Source organism: Trachurus trachurus (assembly GCF_905171665.1).
Source record: "Trachurus trachurus genome assembly, chromosome: 8".
NCBI lineage: Eukaryota > Metazoa > Chordata > Actinopteri > Carangiformes > Carangidae > Trachurus > Trachurus trachurus.
The window spans coordinates 21,595,652-21,620,267 of NC_139905.1; the positions used below are offsets into that span (position 1 = coordinate 21,595,652).

The following is a 24,616-nucleotide window of genomic DNA, read 5'->3' on the forward strand; positions in this document are numbered from 1 at the left end:
TGTGTCAGAAGAACTAAAGGCTAAGATCATCATGACGTTGCCTTTACACTTTCTACCTTTGCGTTGTTTTCCTGTGGCTGCTGCAGGAGCCCTCTGTCATCTTGTGGTCGGTACGTGTTTCTTTTATCGCGGTTCCTCTCTTCAGGGAAGTCTGGTTGCGTGTGCGTAAACATGTGAATGGGTTCCTGGTACTGCAACGACACCGAAATAGTTGTGTGTATGTGTGATGTTTTTTTTCTGCACCAAACCACAGTCACAGCAACAAATTGAAGTTTTTGACGGTACAGATCGTAGATGGATTTGAACATTTCTCTCTGCAGTTGTGTCACGATCACTGAAGATTTTAAAACCAGTGTGTGTTAGTTCTGCATATAAGCCTCATAACATCTGAATCTATAGTTGTGTTAGAGGTTCTTGTTGTGTTTTGCAACATGCAGTAAATGTTCACACTGACTAGACATTTTCCTATGTGCATTGCTTGTTATGTTTTGTTTTGTTTGTTTTGTTTTTTGGCTGTGTGGACTCCAACACCTGTATGAAACCTTTGTCAGGGTTGTGTACTGCTTCACTTGAATGCTCGTGCGTATGCATGTGCATCCTGGTCCACGTGATAGCAAAGATACAAACAAAGCAAAACGAGGTTCACTGATCAAAACAATAACTCCGTAGTGACACCACTGGCTGAAAGCTGCACCGGCTACCTCTGTTATCTCCTGGAATATGTTAGGAAGACCTTACATTTAAAAACACTTTTAGACAGTTTGATAAGAAAAATGAAAGAAAAAAAAGTAAATACAAGACAAAGTTTAGAATAGCTTAGGGCAAACACAGAACAAAGGAAAACAACTAGCTTGAGTCAACTAGCACTAAGCTGCCTGCCAGGGTATAGGCCTAAACTGCCTCTAAGCTTGTCAACAAAGATGTTAAGATCGTGTTAGATCAGTGGTTTTCAACCTTGGGTTCGGGACCCTTATTATTCTTTTTAAAATTATGACTAAAAACACCACCCACAATCCTAAACAACTGTATTCTATACTTTCACTTTCCCAAATATAAATCGAGTTCAAATAAAATGCAGCATATAAAAATATCTGAGCTGGCGCATCTTGATTGACGGCCGCCAGAAGAGAGGGTCGCCAGAAATGTGTGGTGGGGTCACGAGCCAAAAAAGGTTGGGAACCATTGTGTTAGATAATTTTTCATTTGGATTTGGTTGGGAGCAGTTGCCAGCAAGTAATAGAGGGGCACATCAATAAAATGGCGAACACAATAGCCTAGTTAAAGCAGAAGTAAGCGATATTTTTGTGTTAATATAAGTCTTAAATAGTTATATCTTCCGACAGCAATCACTTACATAGAGTGTTTGGAACGAAACACGGGTCTCTCAGTCACTCTGCTCTGCTCTGAGCCGAGGAGAAAACTTTTCTCGTATCCTACAAGTTTTATCCAATGAGGAGAGAGAACGGCATGAAGGGCTGTGTGTGCAGCCAAGGGATGCGCGTGAATGTGGTGACATAGGGACGAGGACCAATAGATCCATGACGAGGGCGGGGGCTGCTAACTCCATCGGCTGACAAGACGTTATGGTGCGTTCAAGGCAACCCGTAACTCGTGTTTTTCTGACCTGTGAAGTCGTACCAGTTCGATCTGGTACGAGTTCACGGGTCAGAAGTTACGAGTGGCCAATATAGTGACTTTCACAGGTAAAACAGGTCGGAAAAACACGAGTGGGTTGCCTGGAACGCTACAAAGTCGTAAGTCGTGACTTGAAGCTGTAATTTACGGTTTCAAAAGCCTGCCTGGAACGCAGCATTAGCCAAAACGATCGAATCGCTTACTTCTGCTTTAAATAAATGACATGTTAAATTGTGTGAGGTAGATGGGAAAGCTGACGGGCCCATTTTGTTGCCATTTCAGAGAGCTAGGTTACTAGGCTAATTGTTATCCAGTTGTATCCGGTCTTGTTGACAGGCTATAGCCTTTTAAACAACAAACAGGGACCAGTCTTCTCATCAAACCAAAATTCCCAAAATGTCAAATTATTCCTTTAAACATGAACTGTTTTACAATGTGTGGGATATTGCTAATGTCAGAGTTTAAAAATAGTTGGGGAAATCCTGGAGGGATTGGACAAAAGCGGAAAGGCGGCTTTATTGTCCTCCACATCACTGAAGAAGAAGAAACGCTGTTTGATGTTTTTGCAACATTTTTTTTTAACCCTCTTGGCGCAGCACTGATTTGGCAACTGATACAGGCTTTTTACGCGATGACCAAGTTCCACAAAATTTCCTGCAAATCAGTTGTGATCGAAATTCTGACAAACCCACTGGGAAGAATTGGTGGAAATAGAGATCCAGCGATTAAACAAGAAAACTAAACAAAGAAAAATGGTGACTAATGACAGGATTCAGGGACGTGCACTACATCACATCTCTATGAGAACTGGTTTACAAGAATCGCACAAACCAGAGTTTTGGTAACAGGAAAGACTTGTCCAAGAGAACACCAGCAACCAGCTGGGCTGCAATCTAAGCCAGTAGTCTGAGGAGAATCCATTGTCTTCCCCACAGGAGTCATGAACTGTAGTAAAATAAAAGAAAATGCCAAAAACAGTCATCTTCACTTTAAATCCCAAACAACACGGAATCTATCCAAACACCAAATTTGTCCTCTTCTTATCCTTCTCATGAGGAGTCGCAAGTTTTTTATGTGATTATCCTGTGTCTGTGTATGTGTGTGTGTTGTTGCCCCCCACCCCCAACACACACAAAGGACAGAAAACTCCAAATTAAGGATTCTATGGAAATCAGCTGATAAGCACACAGTCACAAAACACCTCACTTCACCTTTCACTTCTCAAAATAGTTGGGAATGTACTGAAAACTGAGAAGCTATGAATGAGACTGCTACATATGATTCAACACACACACTTACACAACATCTGTCTGATCTGAATTTCTAGGTAAAACTTCACCAAGTAAGAATAGATAACACCCAACATGTTATAATCATAGTGTTTGTATCACTGACTCATGTGGTATGTCATGTATGGTGCGTGTGTGTGTGTGTTCTCCACACCTTCATAACCTTCTTGCTCTAGCTCAGATAAATATATTCTCTAACTAGTCAGGCTTTACTTGAATCAAGATGAGGGTATTATACTCAGTATGACTCAACATTTTCTGTGTGTGTGTGCGTGTGTGTATACTTGTAAATGCTACCAAGTGTGAACCAAGTATTTTCCCAACAGACTAACTTCTCTACTACTACTCAGACAGCTTGAACGGGCTGTTTGGGGGTTAAGACTTTAAGGATTGTCATTGGCTTCTAGTTAGATGTAGGCTTAGATGTTCAGTTGTGATGGTTAAGGTAAGAGTAAGGGGCTATTGCATTTTGTCAACGAGTGTCCTCGCAAAGATATAAGTACTGTACAAGTAGGCTGTGTGTTTGCAGCCACATGTGTCTAGACCCAAGAGAATTTAAAAAATCCCCACTAACATCAGACAGCCTTATGGTAAAGTTTGGTTTTTGTTTGCGTTGGAGTTCTGGTTAGGTTTGAGGAAGGGGTTGGAGGCTAGTTCAGGTTACAACCTCAGAGTAGAAAAGAAGCACACCATACACCACCTGAAAAAGTGACACATACTCTCACAAATGTCATGAAACTGCAAAATTATACCAAGTTATGATGCTCACTAAAGATAGAGTCACAGCTCATCTGTCACCATTATGTTTACAGTTGCTGCACATTCTGTAATATCTGTTGTCGTTTCAATCTTTTATCTTCACCATTTCCTTACCAGCATTCAAATCTTTACTGATACAAACTGATAAGTTTGAATTAAAAAGACACAATTAAGGAAACACACATTCACTACTTCTCACATTGCATCCTTCCCTCACTCATGAACAAGACCACAAGAAAGAAAAGCAGAGATGAAATCCAACATGCACTGGGAACAGGTCTGACTTACAGCCGGCAATGCGAAACAAGCTCCCGCTCCAGTCGTACAGAGACCGTACAGCCCTTAGCAGGGGGCCTCGGACCCCATACTCCCGCCAAAGCACCTCCCACAGAATGCCACGAGGGACACACGGTCGAATTACTTCTCCAAGTCCACAAACACGTTCCCGTTCTTTATATGGAAAGACTGATACCACTCCAATGTTTTTGTGCTAAGTTATTGTTGAAGCTAAAGGCTACTGCTTAGTTTGCCATGAAGACTGGGAGCAGCCAAACATCTAAAGCTTGTTTCTTTGTTTTGTTTTTAAGTATTTTTTGGGGCTTATTTTCCTTTAACTGGTAGTCTAGTAGAGAGAGACAGGAAACGGGGAAGCAGAGAGAGGGGGAATGACATGCAGCAAAGGGTGCCCGAGTCGGAATTCGATATGTGGCTGGCTGCAGCGAGGACTATATATATATAATATATAATATCCTCACTATAATCCACTGAGCTAAACAGCGCCCCAAGCTCACAAGTTAATAAAATCTATTTCATTTGTTTATGGTTCAAAAATGAAAGTGTAAGACAGCAGTTACTGCACCCAGCCCGGTCAGAGAATGTAACAGGTGTGTATGGTTCCTGTTCAGTAATTGTTTACAACACTTTTAGCATCGCTTCATTACCAATGAAGACTAAATCTATCATCAGCTTGGAAAATATGTGTACTGCATGTTTGTCAAACACAAATTTCTACTGTGTGACTCACACACTTATACCAGGTATACAAATCTGATTCAGTTTTGCCGCACCCATACTGACAGGTGATAGTTCAATGTATGAATGAATGAACAAAGCTGTAATTTTTCCATTTACTTGATTTTTTTTTTTTTTGTAATATTCCACTCTGCTTGTTTACATCACTGTTTTATTTCTGTGCTACATACACCTCATTTATTATTTAAAACTCAACATTTAAATGTTAAATATGACTCTAATCCTATGTCTAACCACGAACCCAAAGAATTTCCCACTTCCTCTTTAAGAAATTTTAATCTGTGCTGGGTCCTCATCAAGATAAGAACTCTACACACACACACAGTCACATGCTTCATTATGTGTCATCTCTGCCCCTGTTTCTGGTAAGTGTGTGTGTTTCTAAGCGTAACAGTCCATTTACAACCAAAGTAACCCCACCCACCTCTCACTTTACCCTACACGGATGACTCACTGTGGCGACAGTACTGTACTACCTCGTCACATTTCCTGTCTGTCTGTCTGTCTGTCTGTCTGTCCTATTGTCTGTAAGGGTGTGTGTTTGTGTTTGTACCTCCCCCTCACTCCACGCCTACACTCCCACCATGTCATGATTTTGGGGAAACAGAAACACCTGAGTTAAAAAGTGACTTCATACAAATCCAGAGAGTTCAGTTAAATACTTTTTATTCAAAAAATAATGTCACAAAATAAAATATAAAAATCTATAACTCTGTGAGGTGACATATGTCTACATACAGTACAACTTGACACCAGACTGCATGACTTCAGAGCTCTCTAATGCAAGCCGGTATTGAGCCATCAGTGCTGGTAAACATTCATGTGTGATGTAAACTTTAAACAACATTAGAGTATTCAAATCTGCTACAAAAATAAATCCCTCTGGCACCAGCGATTGTGGTGGTTTCAACCGTACCCTCCTCCATCCTCTAATATTTCTATAAGTCCATTCAGTTGATGCTTTCATAGTCCCACAATCCACTTTTAAATATTTCTGGGCCTTTAGTGGCCACAAGCAGGCACCAGCAGATCCCTCCAGTTTTCTCTCTGTAATAGCTCCATTCCTTCTGTAGTTTTCTCTTAATGCAGCATTTTCCAACTCTTCATGCGTCCTCAAAACTAATAGCTGCCCCTTCCATGTGCAAGTGGGAGTTGAGTCTCTAGAGGTAAGGTATGTTGAAATTCTATGGGTGAATCCTGTCAAACTGGAGACTGCCTCCTCTTCCAGTTTCAGCTCAAAACAAGGAGCTGGTGTGGTAGGCAACAATGGAAATGCAGTTTTAACCTTCAGTACATTGGGGACGGACTTTGACCACCGCTCTGATTGGCTGTTACTTGGTAAAAACGGCCCTACCGATATGAAAAACAAAACTGCCAGAAGTTCGCAAAGCAAGCCGGTCACAGTTTGTAAGGGAATTCCATCAGAAAGTCTTTGGCAACATGGGTGACTGGCAGCTCTGAAATCTTTCCTGCGCCACTCAACTCCATGATGCGCTTCCTGCACAGTTCCTGCAGCGTTGGCTCCCATTTCCTGTACGGGATGCTCAGGCTCTTCTTGGGAGAGGTGCTGTAATACTCCAACAGGGCAAAGAGCGACGGGAAGGAGCGCTGGTTGCCGGCCAGTGAGAACTTTTGCCGCTTGTAGTCGATGCGCACGCTGACCGGACCGCTCTTGGCGTGATAGGACAGAGTGAAGAACACGTCCTTCTGCCGGCTGTCTCGGATGAGGAAGCTGCCCAGAGGAGCGTCCCGCAGCATGCGGTGGGCGTCCTCCACTCCCAGTGGTCCCCAGTAGAAGCCGCTGCGCTCGAGCTTGGCTGCTGTTTCCGTGATGATCTTGCAGTCCTCCTTGCAGGAGAAGATGGGAAAGTGGGTGAGATAGACAGAGGGCACCCGCCTCGGGTTCGGCTCCGGGGCGGCTCGCTGCTGAAGCCGCTCAGACTCCGTGTGGAGTGACGATGATGAGGACAAGGAGGATGATGAAGACAAGGAAGATGATGAGGAGAAGGATGAAGATGATGATGATGAGGAGGAGGAGGAGGAGGAGGAGGATGACGACGCTGACGATGTGCTTGAGAGGCAAGTCTTGTCGTTGCCATTGCCTTCCACTGTGCTGTCGGCTACCATCCTACAGGGGAGAGAGGCCCCAAACCCTCTCCCATCTCTAACCACCACACTGTCATCCTGAGAGACAAAGAAGAAGACACGTTAGTACCTTGAACACAACCATCGATTACTACTATTAAAGCCAGTGCCTTCACTTTTAAATCAGCTTCAACAAAGGTCACACTTTACAGTCTCCTTATCTCCTTACTGTCCGAGAAATGAAAGTGGAAGAGAAGGACCATGTAAGGCCTTGTAGGTCTAAAATTAGAGGCAAGGTTTTGTGTATGTGAGTGTGCATGATTTAAAAGAATGTCTGTGGTGGGCATGTTAGAAATTCATTTCAGTTTCCACTGAGAGGTTCTTTGTTTGATGTTACTGGAATCAGTGGTTTGGCAGGAATTCAGCACTGATGTCAGCCGCAGCCAAATTGCTGCAGCTACACACTATCAGTACCGCAGTCACACAGTGAAGTTTATGGTGCAAATATTCTAATGACCGCTGCACCTGGTTGTTAACAAGCGTATAAAGCACACTCCATGCTCTCTTACTTTTTGGGTTAGAGGTGATTGAAATACTACACTGATGTGACCCCTGGTGTCTTGACTGAGCCTGAGAGAATAGGCTGAGGTGAGGAAATGTCAACAGACTTGTGTGTCCTTGTGCTGATTCACTCATGTAGTTCAGTGTGAATTACCTCACACTTGTTCTACAAGTTTATCAGAAATGCTTTAGATTCCAGGAACAGTTGTGGTCCCCTTCCCCTAAAAAAGTCATGATTAACATGTCATGATGACGTGGGTTGATTTCTGGCAGTTGTTTCTTTGTTTGTTTGTTTTTTCAGTGTCATGTGGGTCGTCATGGATAGGCCTACAATTCAGAATACAATCTGATTTTCTGACCACATCAACTCCATAGAGTCCATTTACAAGTGCTGGCTCTTTAAGTTTCACTTCTAATCAAACCAAGATGCTGTTGAGCTGTCAGCTGGACACCACCTCCTATAATCCCCCCTGTGCAAAAACACAGCCCCTGCACTCACATACAGTACACTTATCCTTATTCATTATTCAACACAGTTCATCCAGAAATCTATTTTTCAGCTACACCAAGGCCTGGGTCTAGGCTAACCATAAAAAAAACAGCCATGCCTGTTGCAGAGCAGCTTTTTTTCTTTTTCTTTTCCTCTTACCGTTTTGTTCTAACAGCAGCGGCGTTTTAAAGATCCGTGTCTGTGTTAAATCCAAAGCGCGGACGCTGATCTCAGACCAGTGAGTCTCCTGCAGATAAATCCTTGTCGTAGCGCGGTGTGCAGGGCGGTGAGGTCGTGTTTGACAGCTGCCGAGGTGATTGTAGGACCCGCTGTCTGTGACTCCCACCGGTCAGATCATACTCTTGTGTGTTGTCTGGAGCATGGTAAACACCGTTTTTATAGGGGTTAGCCTTCTACAGCTCCTCCCCTTCTCTTTCTCTCTCTCTGTCGCCCGCACAGCTAGGCTGCGCGGCAGTGCTGCTGTTTCTCATAAATGAATGAATCGAAAGTGAAACTTAGCAGAGAGAGAGAGAGATCCGCAATGACGAGTCCCCTCTGGTTTCTTCCTTTGAAGTCATATATAATTTGTAGAATTACAAGAAAACCGCAAAGCCACATGACAATAGGACTTTTACAGAAATATAGCTGGCTGATTCGAGTAATAGCGCCACTTATTAAATATCCTTCATATTATTATGTTGTTGTTATTTTTGAATTCTTTACATTTCAAGTTGAAACTCTTTCACTCTCTCTTCATTATTTTTTTCATCCATTGTTAATGTATGGAACATTTTGAAAAGTTCAATCAAATGTCAGTCATTGCAAAACAGCACAGGGTTTTTTTTTTTTTTTTTTTTTCTTTTTCTTTTTCTTTATTGACAAGCAAGTAGAGTACAATATCGTTTTAAGACAAAAAATAGATATGGAACAAGGTAAAAGTCAGGCGATACGGTAATAAAAAACAAAACAATAACAATTAGAAGAGGAGAGAAACAAATAAAAAAGAAAAAAAAAGAAAAAGGGTACATACATTGGTCACGCATAGAATACAGAGTACACAAAGATTATGATCATCAAAAATCCATAAAGTCATTAGAAATAATATTAAGATTAGACATTCATCAGGCTGTCGTAATACTGCAGAAATAGATCATTTTTTTTGTCATTTATAATTCTGAGAGACTTAAAATGAAAGTTGAATTCAAGTAGAAACACCTTAAACTTCGGTTTAGTTTTGAGAAATCTGTGTTTGTGTATAAAGAATTTACAGGAGAGAATTAAGTAATTGGTAATGAATTCAACAGACTTGTTGTTATGAGAAAAATAACAAAGAACATCTCTTTTGGTGCAGCACAACAAACAGCACAGGGTTGAGCTCAGTTTATAATGTGGGATGACCTCACAGTTTTTAATCAAATGGCATCAAGTTAAATGTCTGTCTTGTTTACCTCTGACCTTTGTCTCAGATTGACAAGCAGATAACGTTGCTGATAAAGATCAGCCTCACCACATTAATTCCCCTTTACTTAATCAGGCAAGTCCCATTAAGATAATGATCTTCATTCCATCTGAGATTATGTGGCCAAACAATTACACAGAAGTTGAGAAAGGATCAGCCATGGTTGCTATTTATGCATAATATCAAATGGCATTTGATGGAAATGTTAAATTTCTATTTACAGTAAATGTTTGTTTTGTCTTTTAAAGAAGAGGGAAAAAAGCAGTAGTGAGCATATCAGAGTGAAATCAGCCCGGGCCTCTAGGGGCACTTCTTTATTTGTTGTCAGTAGCCTGCTCTTCTGCAGAAAATGTTTTTCATGGGGGTGATTCATCTCAGAGATCAGAGAACTTCCTCACAGTCATTTCACTATTTTGGTTTTTGACACTTTATTCCATCTCCGCCATTTCCACCACGAATCCCATTTTTATGATATAGTGTGAAATATTAATAGCATTCAGATGACTAATCATAGTATATATCATATTCTTATTAAGCCGTGGTTGTGTGGTGGTGGCTACATGACTTATCTTCACTATATTCACGAATATAACGAAGGTTTGTTTTTGTTAGTCAGTAGCGCTTACAAATGAACTCCAGTCTATTATGGTGAATTCTAATTATATCAAGTTGAATCAGGTCGTGTCACAACGGCAGACTAATTTAGCACGCTTCATTCAAGTTGGTATTTTCTCACTTCAGCTTGATTTATTTATTTTTGTAATATGTGTGACATAGATTTGTGATTAGTTGTGACGCAAGAACATTTCATCGGAATTTGACAAAGTTGTGTGCACAATGCCCACAACATCTCTGTTTGCAGCGTGACTATGCTACGTTCAGTGCATCAAATGTTCATGTATTCGATGCATAGCTGTGCAACAGGTGTTATGAAAGACAAAAAGAGCCAATCCTAAAAATATCTGCACATGTTCACTGCCCTGTAATTATGAGCGCACACACACCGTGCTGGCATTGCCAACAGTATAGAGCTTTATAAAGGGGAAATGAAAGTTATGAACAGTCTGCTGGCGGCAAGTGTGGGCATCACAGCTCAAGTAAATAAAAAAGCATAGCATATTTAGAGAGAGACTGATGGAGCCTGATTACACAAGGCTGGACATATAAAATGAAAGTTAAGGAAAGACACAAAGTCAGGTGACAGCTGTTAAGGAAGCAGTAGCAGTAGCAAACAGGCAGACAGGTGATAGCTGTTTGAGGTCAGAGGTTGTATCATGCTAGTTTCATTTTTAGCAGGACGAGTCTGACGCAATTTGTACTCAGAGTAGCCCGATGGTTCCATTATGTGTATCTGCTGCTGGTGCTGATTGTGCCAACTTGGACTTTCTGATAGACACAACATCCTTTCTTCCCATTTCCAGCTTGAAAACATGGGTGTGGTTGTTGTGCGGTATGCATGTGTGAGAATTGTTTATCATAACTGATCATTGTTAAGATAGTAAACGTGCTGTATGCAAGTGGTGACCTGGAGTTGAAGGTGTGTTATGTTCTAAACCATCAACGTGTTTTCATTTTGGTTCAGCTACTCAGTTGTTTTTAGGAGCTGATGTCATGTTTCTGTGGAACAAACTGTTTACTTTTTTTTTTTTTATCATAATGTCCTGCAGACTGGGCAGCAGGATATCTGTCACATATGAGCATTTAAATACTGACACTTTGTTTATACTTTTATATAAATGGTTTTTAATCTGTGTATTTTGTGGGTGGCTTTGAAATATAATATAATCTTTTTTTTCTGTTACTTGGCTGTTGAAGTAATGAATGGAACTCTATCAGTGTGGCCTGATCCAAGTGATGACAGGAGGTGGAGGACAATGTTTACTGCTCTGATGGGCTCCACTCTGATGTTAAAGCACAGTTTACAGAGAAACAATCAAATGTGGTTACGTTATCAACACACTAATTGTAACCCTGGACGTCTGCCACTGTTGTCTCAGCTTGTGTTGCATCATGTGCGTCTGACATTTGTTACGTGCATGCATATCTTATGTGCATATTCTATAACATTGTCGTCAAATACTGCGTATTGTAGTTTGAATCAGTGTACCTTGCAGTTTGTGGACATGAATCTTGTGTGCATTTTGTTGTGCACTGGGTATTTGTTTGCACGTGTGCGCACGTTCCATGAGTTTCATTTCTGTGAAACAGGGAGAGAGAGCAGAGACTCAGCCAACCCAACAGAGTGCCTGTTGTGCCTTGCTTCTGCAGATAGTTAGATAGAATGTGCGAGCATGTGAGAATGTCAAACACTCAAAAGTATGTCCATCTAACTATGTCAGTTTCAATTACGGTATTATTGGTTATTTTTTGCAATAACCACAGAGAACTTTGGTAACTGTTGCTTAATGCTTTTCACTTTTTTTTTTGCACGAGAGCGTGCAGTGTTGCACGGTCAATCAATTGATTACAGATGGGAGAAAAATGCAGAGCAGGGAAAATCCGTTTTTATTGTTTCTAGTCCTTTTTATAGTAAACCACATGAACTTGGTTGGAATCTGTCTGGACTTCTTTTATTGTTGCATGGTTACTCCTTCTAGAGCATCCTGAGACTTGACTGTTGATTATTAGCAGTAGTTTTAATAGATGATTGACAACATGAACATGACACAACACAACACATGCACTGAATAAGTTTCTGCACCAGCATGTTGATGCTTTGATGGGGTTATTTATACTCTGGGATGTGCAGAGCTATTGCTACTATTACATTTCTGGTAAGAGGGGGTTGGTAAGACTGTATTTATGCAAAGGGACATTCCACTTAACAACCTGGCTCTTGCTACTCACTCTTATAATCTTTGAAAACACTCCCTATCACACCTTTATGGACTAAGGAGCTAAAGCACGACATTATCGAGGAAAAACGCAAGAGGGATAAGATATTGTCTCCAATTGTTGTTGCTTCTGAAAACCCAGATCATGCAGGTTCTACATGTATGCATTGGAAATACAGGGATGAGAGGCTTTTTCAGGGTGAGTTTTCTTTCTGCTGCACCAATGCAATGGAGCTATGATATCACCTCGACTAGCTTTACATTGGAAACCTCAACATTCAGTTACAAAAGCTCAGTACAGTAGATCCACATTGTGATCAGCCGTGAGACTGCAGGTTGCTGGAGCTATATGGCAAACAATGGCAGGCAGAGTCGAGGAGTTCCAGTGGTCATATAGGGGTTGCGTGTCTGTGTGCGTGCCCTTATGTGTGACTTTGTTACAGGTAAATTGAAACTTTTGCATCCCAGAAGAATTTGGATACTTTGGCATGATATCAACCCACAACCGTCTGCAAAGAGATTTCTGCATTTCCCTTTATGAAAAACAGGAACCTGATGTTCTTCAATACATCACATCTATATGGTTTTATGCAATTTATCTGTGCTAACCTTTGCATAGTTCTGTCTGTCTTCTGTTTCCCACAGTAATGCCTGTGGTGTTTGTTCACTTTGAACCCCCACTGAGTTTCCCATGCTGTGACACAGGTACACACACACACACACACACACACACACACACACACACACACACACACACACACACACACACACACACACACTCAAGTCCACAATGCAGTCATGCAGTCATGCAGTCGTGAGACCTTGCTCCATAGCAGAATGTACTTTCAATTTGACGACAATCTGAAAAAAAGGGGAATGTATCCAGAATTTCTTTATCATGCCATGTCTTCTGTCTTCACTTTCCATTTCATTTTTATGTCTTGGTGCTTCTGTTATCACTGCAGCTGATAAGGCATGAATGGATCATAATGTGTAATCTCTCACCATAAATCTGTAATAAAACGTTTTGTGCTTTTATTGTTAAATTAGGCTTTTGCTCCATTAGATTTATCTGTTTTTTTTAAATATATATATTTTCAGCTTTCCATGCCTTTATTAGATAGGACAGTTAAGAGAGACAGGAAATGGGGAGGCAGAGAGAGGGGGAATGGCATACAGGAAAGGGCTGCAAGATGCAGGATTCGAACCAGGGCCGCCTGCAGCAAGGACTGTAGCCTCTACACATGGGGCTCTTGCTCAATCTACTGCGCCACTCGGTGCCCCTATCATATTGTGTTTTTTGTCATAAGGAACCTCCATAGGCCTCATGAAAGAGTAAATGATTATTTGTTTTGCCATTTCCTGGTCTCTTTGTTAAGTGGGCCAAAACCTATCCTGACAAGCCACCCAAACACCTGAATATCAAATTCAGCCTCATGGTTCAACCATATAGTGTGACCAGGAGGAACTTGGCAGCACCTGACTAATTTCCAATCCAAGTCAATCTAATCCAGTAATTCTTGTTTCCTTCTGTCAAAACACAATGAGCTGGAATGAAAGTGGAAGTAGAGGTGAAACGAGGAATATGTTTCACTGAATCTTTATGATTTATAATAAGGAGGTTCTAGAAACACATGGGGGCACTTATGACTCATCTCTAATTCACAGAGGGGAAAACACAGTCCAATAAATCTGCTATCTGTTGTACAATCTGGACTATATGCAGGTATGATAAGAACCATTGAATTTAATCACATCTAAATGTGAAAGTATACGCCTCTTGCATGAATCCCTGATGTTTACGGGAAGTGTTTCAGCAATTTCAGATTTACTACTAGCTATGGAACTCTGTTTGGCTTCAGTAGTTTCCATGAAAAAAGTAAAAAAAAAAAAAAAAACACAAAAAACAAAATAAAAAAACATTTTAAAATGTGCTATTTACATATATTTTTTCTGCCTCATTTAGTGATTTTAGATGCTTTTAACACCATGTCTATCATTTAAACAAATTTACTTCATGTTCTGAAAATCAATTCAGTCAAAAAACTATGTTTGTTCTCATTTGTTCATTCATTTTAGTAACTGAAGGCTCTTTGTTTCTTATGTTCTCTGACAGAACAATGACATTTTACTGTTCTACTCTTCTGTGCAGGAAAACTGCCCATAGACTCTTTGGGTTTGGTTCTCTGTCATGAAATCCCAACATATCATTTACTATAAATGCATTCAAGTTTTTGAAACAATCAAATCTGAGCTGTCGTGCGCAGCCTATCCGATAAGATACAAAGGTCATTCAACATGTTCAACAGTTTATAGTAAAACAATTGAGCATGTTTCCTTGAACAGCCAGAGTGTCTCTGTAAAACCAGTCTAGTAGCTGTTTTGGTAAAGGTCTGACTGGAGCTTCCCTATCAAGATATGAAACCTCTGATCAACCATCCACTTGAGAACCACACAGCCACCGAGCTCATTCATTTCTTTTCTAATGTGGTTCACACATTATGAGACATGCACTGGTTCTGCTGGCAAGGTTCAAGATTACCGTTCAATGATCTGGGAATATCTAATTGCTGTGTTTGCCAAGTTCATCTGCATGAATCACTCGACACATCTGGCAAGGAAAAGAAAAGAAAAACCAAGTGAACAGCTCTGGACTTGTCGAGGAGACACACTGAGTGTTTTGTTTGGGTTCACACAGGCTGACATCAGCATTACAAATCATGGAGAACACCATAAGAGGAAAGACGTGTCTGATATGGAATTTTAATTAACCATCTCATTGCAGCTTGAAGACTTTAATACACTTTACTTTACTTTGTGATCCTGCCCGAAATACACATGAATTTATTTTGTCAGTTCATTTTGAACTTTTTGGTCTCTACAACAGCACTCGTGGAGGGGGTGCTCAGGTCGTTACTTACAGTTAGTGCCATTACCATACTGTAAAACCCTCCTAGTAAAAAGTTCTACATTTTAAACCATATACCCAAGAAAAGAGGTATTATCAAAATAACAAGTGTTAATATTAATATATTAACACTTGTTATTTTGATATATATACACTGATGTATATCTATAGACAAATATATTGTTAAAACATTGCATCACTTTATGGGCAGTTGGATCATCCAGTATCCAGGCGACAGACACCCTCTCCATGTCATTTTAATTGAGTTGTTAAATTCTGCGCTCTGCGTAATAGCAAGAAATGACATGTGGTATGATCATAAATTAGGCATCTGATTCATTGTGACTGGCCACATTGCTAACTTTACAGTACATAATACTGTGGCAGTGTTGCATTAAACCTAACCTTTGCTCATTGTGCAAAATCTTTTTCCTTATGAGTGCAATCATAATGAATCGTGAAGAAGTGAAAACCACACCCACCGTGTTTATGATGATTGTTTCATTTGTGCTTATCACAAATTATGACTGTAGAGCTTGGACAGTTGCATGTACTATGCATCAATGCAGTGATAGAACAGAGGGTCATCAAGTGTTTCAGGTCTTTCAGACAATCACCCAGGTTAACTGACATGAGTCCACAGCTAATCCTTCCAGGCCTACAGTCATGGCTGGTGCCTTAGCAGCTTAAAGCTACTGAGATTTTCTCCTTAACTTTTCTTGGCTTGGATTGTCCTGGTTTGAGCCATGAATCCATATTTTTTGAAGGCTTAGTATAGGTGCTAAACATTACAAAGCAGCTCATAAAGTTACAGTATGAAGTAACAGGGTACAACTCTGGAAAGATAGAACGATGACATTCATCCTCAGTCCTGGTAGAAACATTTTGGCGCCCAAATGCTCCAGTTTATTTAAAGCAATGTGTCGGCCACTCCCTGTAACTTGGTCAAGTTTCTTACTGTACTATTCCTGTATTCCTCCAAATGTTCAGCCAGCTCCTTGCTCATCATTAGTCCACTCCTACGGTGTGCCAGCACCTCCACAGCTCTTAAATCCATTCTCCCACTACTGTTAAAACTTCTGGTTATCTGCTTTGTACTTATCTTTTTCTAATGTGAAGGGAGGCAATGCAATGTATATGACAAATAAACATCTTGAATCTTACGAAACAATTCCAGAAAACTTTTTTTTTTTAATTAGCAGTAATACACAACAATAAATCTATCGCTAAATGGTGTTATAATTGGTTTAAGGCAACTTGAAACATCTGATTCCTTAGTGATGGCACAGTGCCCTTGTGGAAAAACAAAGCTCTGTAGTCTGCTCCACCACACTAAGGGTTAATCCTCACTAGACTGTGTTTGGCTAGCAGTGAGTGCAGCAATGAATCCCAAAACAAACCAGTCCGACTCTGGTTTATACGTAATGTCCTGTTCAATCCAGCTCACGCTTTACATCACAATGGGAATTCTGAAAGGCCTGGAGCAGCAGTAATTCGCAGTCATATCTTCTTGCTAACAGCTCAGCCTGTAGGGCTTTGCTGGGCTGGTCAGTCAGCAGAACTGCTGTTTTTTATTTTTGTAAAACCTGGCCTCCTGCCTTGTCTGTAAATGAGATATTCCCTCCATAGCTACAGTACATAAGCCACATAACAGTCATAAAATATGTGTGTGTACATCTGTAATCAATGTGCTGCTCAGAATGAAACTGAAAACTAACTAGCTGACAAGCTTGTGGGTCAAAGGTTGTCACTTTGTTGTGATAAGGAGCCCAGAAAAAGTGAGTTGTAGTTTCCTGTACTCCCTCCACTTTCTGGGAAGACAGCTTTGGCACTGAGCCACGCAGTGCTGTTGGGAGGAGTGTTGTTGTTTACAGCTTCTAACCAGGATAAACACCCAAACATAAAAATAATAATGATATAGAAACATGATATTTAAAGAACAATGTGACACACCTGCACATTCTGCAGACGGTTTCATGGCCCGTGTCGAATTTAGTAGCCGCGCTGTCTTAGAAACACTTCTTTTCTAGGAATGTGAAAGTGAAAGCAAAGCATGCGCAGGAGCGCAGGAGCGTATGAGGACACATGACACTGATTGGCCCCCCTTTTTTATGCTGCCTTCAACAGACAGGCAAATACATAAGGGTTGTAAATTACATACAATATTCAAAAGCACAGAGGAGATGCATGATAATAAAGCAACAACGGCCTCAGGGGTGAGACATTAGCCAGTTCTTTTGCCTCTGCAGTGTAAGTTTGTTTGTTTGGTATTAAGAGCATGACTCAAAGGGAAATGCTGTTTCTATTGAAAAGACACCATCACCATTTTCTTTTTGTCTTTTCTGGAATAGTGAGGTAGTTTTGTGGGATTTGTCACGTCTGTGCAAAAGTTCAAAGAACAGGGCGGGAATTCAGTTTGGGAAAGTTGTCCTGAAACTGCATTTCATTTGAAATACTCAGGAGTAAGGGAAACAGAAGAAAAAGGTTAAATGAGGGAAAAAAAACATTATCAAACATTATTTCAAGGAAAAATACATTAGCACAAACAAACAACATAGTTCCTCTTTTCCAATTCTTGGAATCCTAATACTCATGACAACCTCTGAGTAGTTTATCAGCGCCAAATGATCGCTGCTGGAGAAAAAGCAAGCAAGATGCAGTTGACTATGTGGCATTTAAGTCAGCTTTAACTTGCCAACATTATAGTATACAGTATATTGAAGATGTGTATGTATACAGGTGTGTGTGTGTGTGTGTGTGTGTGTGTGTGTGTGTGTGTGTGTGTGTGTGTGTGTGTGTGTGTGTGTGTGTGTGTGTGTGTGTGTGTGTGTGTGTGTGTGTTAAACATTAAACATACAACAACATATTATTTACCATTACAGTGATTCATTGCTGACATCATTGCAAAATCAAAACATACTGTAAAACATAATGCCATGAACATGATTTCACCTCTTGGCTGCCTGCATTGCTTTGTCTGAATGATAACACGATAACATACTTGCCAGACACTTTGCAACGCATTGTCCCCTGCCGTGCAAGCACATGCATGCAAACACACAAGGACACAGTCCCACTCATGATCAAATCTGGATCTGCTCCACTGATTGCCAATGGATCATGAGGCCATTCGAGTTTGTGAAAGAGAGGTACTTCATCTGTAATAAGAGGGCACGGTCATAAACACAGTCTGCCGTCTTGGTTTTAATTTTCTTTTGTTTGGTTCATTCAGGCACGCTCATGGAAATGAAAGCAATTTGCATGTAGGTTATTACTAGTTTTACATGAACTACCATCCTACTGAGGTAGATGCATTAATAGCAGGAACCTGACCTGTGTTCCTGTTCCTCCAGCAAACTGAGAATAAGTGGCCAAAGCCATGGTGCATGTTCTGTCTTTATCCTGCTTACATGGAAAATCCAGGAGTTATTATGTTATCAGTTTCCTCACTTTTGTCTTGGTATTGTTCAGTGGCTCACATTAAATTCAGTTTGATTGGATTTACATTAATGTAACAAAGCCAAGACCACATTGCAGTTCCCTCTTCCTGTTTTCCTGTGAGGTGCTTTGTTATATTCCATTGTAACGGCTGTGGTTGCATGTCTGTGTGATGGAAGAAGGGAGAAGCACAAACAGAGGAGATACAGATACTTTATAATTAATATTTTTTAAATTAAATTAGTCCTGGTCATAAGCCACTTCCTTTGGCCGAGCTGTTGATGGCAGTGGGGTCAGGGGATTTCCTGAGCCCCTCAGTCTTGAGGTGTTGGGTGCTGCTGCTGCTCTGACCTCTGCTATGTCATAGCAGCACTGAAGTTACAAATATCATGGTCAACATCCTGCCAAGAGTGTCTAATGTAATTTGCTGAGATAAACTCTCTTTAATTTTGTTTGTTGTGAGTGGAAGAACTGACCCTCCTTAGTGGCAACCAGTATACCACTACCCCATTGTTACTGTTGCTACTGCAATTTCTTCTACTTAAAGCAGAAGTAAGTGATATATTTGTGTTAATATAAGTCTTAAATAGTTATATCTTCCGACAGCAATCACTTACATAGAGTGTTTGGTCTGAAACACGGGTCTCTCAGTCCCTCTGCTCTGCTCTGAGCCAAGGAGAAAACATTTATCGTATCCTACAGTTTTTATCCAATGAGGAGAGAGAACAGCATGCAGGGCTGTGTGTGCAGCCAAGGAACGCCGTGAATGTGGTGACGTAGGGACGAGGACTGTTATGGTGCGTTCAAGGAAACTCGTATTTTTCCGACCGTGAAGTCGTACCAGTTCGATCTGGTACGAGTTCACCGGTCGGAAGTTACGAGTGGCCGTTATAGTGACTTTCACCGGTAAAACAGGTCGGAAAAACACGAGTGGGTTGCCTGGAACGCTACAAAGTCGTAAGTTGTGACTTGAAGCTGTAATTTACGATTTCAAAAGCCTGCCTGGAACGCAGCATTAGCGAAAACGACCGGACCACTTACTTCTGCTTTAATACCAGTGCTATTGGCACTGTATTACTACCACCTCAGTCATCACTATCATCTATTATTACTGAAATCTACCACTGCTGCCTGTACTGCAGCCATTACTTAAAATATGATCAGAAAACTCTATCTGTTTTAAAGCAGTACTAAAGAACTTTCAGTTATGGTTGAGTTTGGCGGCGCCAGTGCACCAAAGCGGTAGTGTTTTGCCTGAAAGGGGACTCCATCTCCCATGAGCACCAGCGAACAGCGCTGTAAACATTCTGATCTCCTGGCGCATGGAAATTAACAGAAGATGTCCAAACTAAGTTTCTGTTTCCAGTGGATCATTTCACAGTAAACACACATACACAATCCGACGGGAACGTGCCGCATTGCCTTCTCCCTCCTCGTCGTGAAAGTGAAACTTAAGTGAGAGCTGGTGTCCTACCATCCACCTCAAAGCTGCTTAGTGCCAGAGAAAGCGATACAGACCCCCTCAGGCCATGACAGAGGTGTCATTCAACTTGTTGTAAGTCGATGTATCATAAAAGTTATGAAAATATTACTGTATATGAAGTTTGAAAAGTTACTTAGTGTTGGTTTAAGTGATACATTCAAATCATTGTACTGTTCTTGTCCATACTGAATATGGCATACATTCACCATGTAGGCTGGAATTAGTATGTGAATCCCTTGGCTAATGACATAAACAAAAGATAACTGGAGGAGGGGCTTATCAAACACGGAGTCCAGACAATAAAACTAAAATGGAGATGGTGGGTGAGTGAAATAATATTTGAGAGGGAAAGGTAACACCAACGATCGTTGACTGTTACGCATGCTATCTATAAATGGAGGTGATTAGGTTAGGGTGTTTCCCAGTTTAAAATTAGTCTTAATTCACACAGAATACATGGCAATTTATTCCTACGAGATGCACAGACTGAAGTGCGACTGTTAGTCAGTGCCATCGTGCACCACCAGCATTATCAGCTCACACCACCAGCATCGCATCAGTCACATCATCAGTGACAGGAGGTGGTGCTGCTATCACTAGTAGCAAAGTCTCCACCAGGTTATTAGTTCCAGTACTATAAGAGATAAGAAGTGTCAAATGAGTAAATGTGAAGTGATTACTTTGCTACACATTACTCCTTATATTAGTGCACTACCAACCACATGTACTCAGGCTGTTATTACAATACTTCTAAGAATCCTACTACTACTGTTTTATGTGTTTATCGCTGGATGATGACGTTGAAGTTATTTTATAACGACAGAGATCTATCTTGTAGCATTCACAAGCGCCGCCTCTGACCAAACCTATCAAACCCAGTGACTTACAGGAACACACACAAGTTACATGCTTACCGTAGACAGTCCTAATCGTCAGTTTAATCTTTCCTCTAAACAGTCATAAGTTCACTCTTAATAAACACAAGCTAATGCACACACACAAACACACACACACACACACACACACACACACACACACACACACACACACACACACACACACACACACACACACACACCACAGATCTGTGGTTGTCCCTCTTTCGGAGGCTCACTTTTATGAAGTCATGTGACGTCCTGTCAATTTGGTCATATTTAGCACTTTGTTCATAGATATCTCTGCATTCAAGCCTGTTAAAAGAAAAACAGACAGACAGATACATATTCTCATTTACATCATGGAAGGTTTTTTCCCTTGCTTTAGCCTTTAGCTCATGTCATCCTGTCAACCACTGTCACTGACTGTGGGGTTATAGTTAAACAATGGTGTCAGACTTGACACCCACTTTTGGTTTTATCATGTGAACCCACTTGATGTCCTGTTCTAAAAAAGAGTCTGCACAGAAACCTACATGTAATGCTTCTGGAATTACACTTTTCACTTTCAAAGAAACAAAATGATGAAATGAAAGTAAAGTCAGCGTCAATGCTGGTCATGTTACAAAAAAACGGGAATGAACAATGACTAAAACAATGACCCTTTAAAGTGATCATGTTTCTGATGTCCATGTTTGTTCATACTCAGTGTGTTAGAGTTTGTTTGGGTCTGTGGAGCCATGAAAGAAGGAAATGGGACTTCTCTATAATTATTTTTTATTTCAGAAGAAGAGGATCTATGCAAACCATTTACAGTAAGTACAGACGCTGACTGTCTCTCTCTCTCTCTCTCTCTCTCTCTCTCTCTCTCTCACACACACACACACACACACACACACACACACACACACACACACACACACACACACACACACACACAGAAACTACAATTTATAATAGAAATATTACATCTTTAAGACATCACTTCCCCAGTTTCACCGCATCAGTTAAAACTGTATCAGATGGGAGTACCATGTTTTGTTTAGGCAACAACAGTATCAATGACAACCAAGATGGTAAGAGATGGTAAGAGACACTGTTGTACATGGTCCTGAACTTTGAGTTTGTGGTGTTCATGGCTGGTAAAACATTCCTGGATTTTGTAGGATTGCATAATAATAGCTAGAGACCAAGTAGTAATAACCACATTTCTTCACACAGGGAATGTGCATTTACTTTGAAACTGGAAGTGAATGAGCCACATCATCTTTCACCCAGACCATCCAAGGTGCTTCTTGCCTGGGGCCTCCACAGTGTCTAGAAACGCCCCTGTTTAGAAAAGCTTACTTATTATAATACCCTTTGATGTATTTTTTTTTTCAGGTGTGTGTGTTCCTAATTGTGTGATCACTAATTTCTAAAACATTGTTTACAATTGTTTTGTCAACCCTACCTCCTGAGTCACCGGGGTGGCCCCTTATGTACCACAGGTGTTTGTGGTAGAAGAGCACAGCATGGGCGGTGTCTGTAGTGCGAAGCAGGTTGAGTGGTTGATGACAGTAAAAAAAATCACAATAGTGTAATCTATTTTCCATTACGCGTATCAGAGAAACTTTAATTTATTAGACTAGATAGTTAGTGTAGATAAAGGGTTCTTTAGATCATGCCTGGTGGGCTCATTGATCACTTGAGGTAAATTGAGGCTAAGGGAAATCCCCTTTCAATAATCAGAGGCCTTAGTCAACCAATCAATGTTAAAATCTCCCAAGACTATCCCAACTGAGCATACTGAGAGTTATCCTGTCAAACACTAACACTAACACTAAACTCGGGCATCTTTGACAGCTTTGTCGCATTATTTCTTGGCTGAGTCCAGTTGTTTCCTGAAGTCACCATGAGGTTGCCAGAAAACCCAGTAAAAACTGTGGCAGTCTGCCTGACCCTGGGGTTATCTTCTTTGTGCTTAGCTAAGATGTTGCTTCGAAGCAAAGCACAAAACACTTGTGTTACAATGTGCACCTCATTAACTGCATATGGCAGCTGTACACAATACAGATCCAGTTAATGGTGAATGAATGAGAGTCCCATGATAATGAACAAATTTGTATCAATCACCTGACAACCTAACAAAACAAAGCTAATTTCTCCTTTCCACATACAGCTACATGTCATTCGGTGCCACAGCACTGTTGCTCTGGATTGAACAGAACACATGCTCTTTTAGGAGCCTCAACTTTGTTTTGTTTTATTCTATCAACCAGTAGTCCACCTTTGCCTTCTTTTTTGATGAAATATGCATAAAAATTTACATTTTATAAACCTTTATGGTTTGATTTCATTTTGAGAGCAGCGGTATCAAAACTGCTCTACTGGTTTGTTGGAATGACAACACAAGGCCTGTAACAATCAGGCTCTTTATCTTTGCTCACGTGTGGTCACATGTCAGTGCTGCTGGTCAGTGCAGAATAACTCCACTGAGGTGTGTTAAAAAAATCCTTTATACAGGAAATCTGTGCATAGGTGTGTGTGTGTGTGTGTTTTCAGTTGTCAAATAAAGGTTAAATCACTGCTCTCAGTGATGAAATGATCTGTGAAGCAGACAAAAAGAGACTGGCATTTATATATATATAAAAAAAAATACTGAGATGTACACTGAGTGACAGCTCTCTGATTAATGCTGGAAATCCCAAAGTCCAATGAGTAAAAGTAAACAAACAGGTTGAGAGAAAGATGCAGAATTACAGACAAAGACAACAAAACAAGCTCTAAAATATTTTGAACATTACAGACTGGGGATATCCAATACTGATTATATTTCTGAGAACAGACATGCACACGTGCAGTGGGAGTGTTACCTGCTCTGTTTAGTCACCTCAATTAGAACTGGGTGGAAAAAAGAAAATAGATCTTAACAATTACTAACTCACACCTAATGCTTCACAGTTTGGGTGGAGCCCTGGGAAAGAAGCATCAGTATTTTTTCTGGTGCTAAAAATAAATAAATAGAAAAGCTGCAGAGCCAAAGGTAAAAGCCATTTTGCTCATTTAAATTTTTTCTTATTTCATCATATTATATTACAGACCATGATGCTTTGGTTTCTATATGTCTTTCATGGAGCTATAAAGTTAATGTTACAGCTGATATGATTGTGTTAAAGATAATGGAGGGAGCCCCCAATGATTTATACAGGAGTGTTACTGCTGAAACTTATCACACTGTTAAATAAATGTCAGTTTGTCAGTCTGCTTATGGGGTAACCCCCTGTGTTTCCTCAACATCAAGGTTAAGAAGACTCAACTCTATACGCCAGTTCAGCTGGCAGGTCAGTGAGCACAGTCAGTGTTAGCTTACAGTGAAGCATCAGGAATGACAACAACATAGTTCTGCCACCCTCTAGTGGCAGCTCATAATCTAAGCACTGGTCTCAAAAATTGTTATTCATCAAAAATAAACATGATAAAACAATAAATATGATCAAATCCAGTCATTAAAAAGTCATTGTATGTGAAAATGTAGCATTATGCTTCTCATTATGCTCTCTCTTATCAGATCATATATTAATGTACACACTTATCAGTTAAGTTTATTTCCTCTCTTGTTATGAAATTTTACAGCTGTGACTTATCCACAGCACTTCTCAGAGAATCACACTAATATATATATATATATGACAACAGGAAGAAGTGTTGGTGCATGGTGTAAGTGTCAAACTAAAGAAACTGAAAGAGAAAGATGGTGGGAAAAATACCAAAAAGCTGCAGTATATG

General features: G+C 40.5%; 1 protein-coding gene across 1 annotated transcript; it reads right to left on the reverse strand.

Moving 5' to 3' along the window:
* Positions 1 to 5,433: 5,433 nt before the first annotated feature.
* Positions 5,434 to 8,211, reverse strand: socs1a (suppressor of cytokine signaling 1a). Its single transcript, XM_083976842.1, has 2 exons — positions 8,011 to 8,211; positions 5,434 to 6,899 (listed from the first exon to the last, which is right to left on the reverse strand). The coding sequence occupies exon 2, from the start codon at positions 6,840 to 6,842 to the stop codon at positions 6,114 to 6,116; it is 729 nt and encodes a 242-aa protein (XP_083832968.1). The 5' UTR covers positions 6,843 to 6,899; positions 8,011 to 8,211; the 3' UTR covers positions 5,434 to 6,113.
* Between the last annotated feature and the right edge of the window lie 16,405 nt (positions 8,212 to 24,616).

What these genes read in the sequence shown, in the direction of transcription:
- socs1a (XM_083976842.1), bottom strand. Translation starts at nt 6,842, where the DNA reads ATGGTAGCCGACAGCACAGTGGAAGGCAATGGCAACGACAAGACTTGC.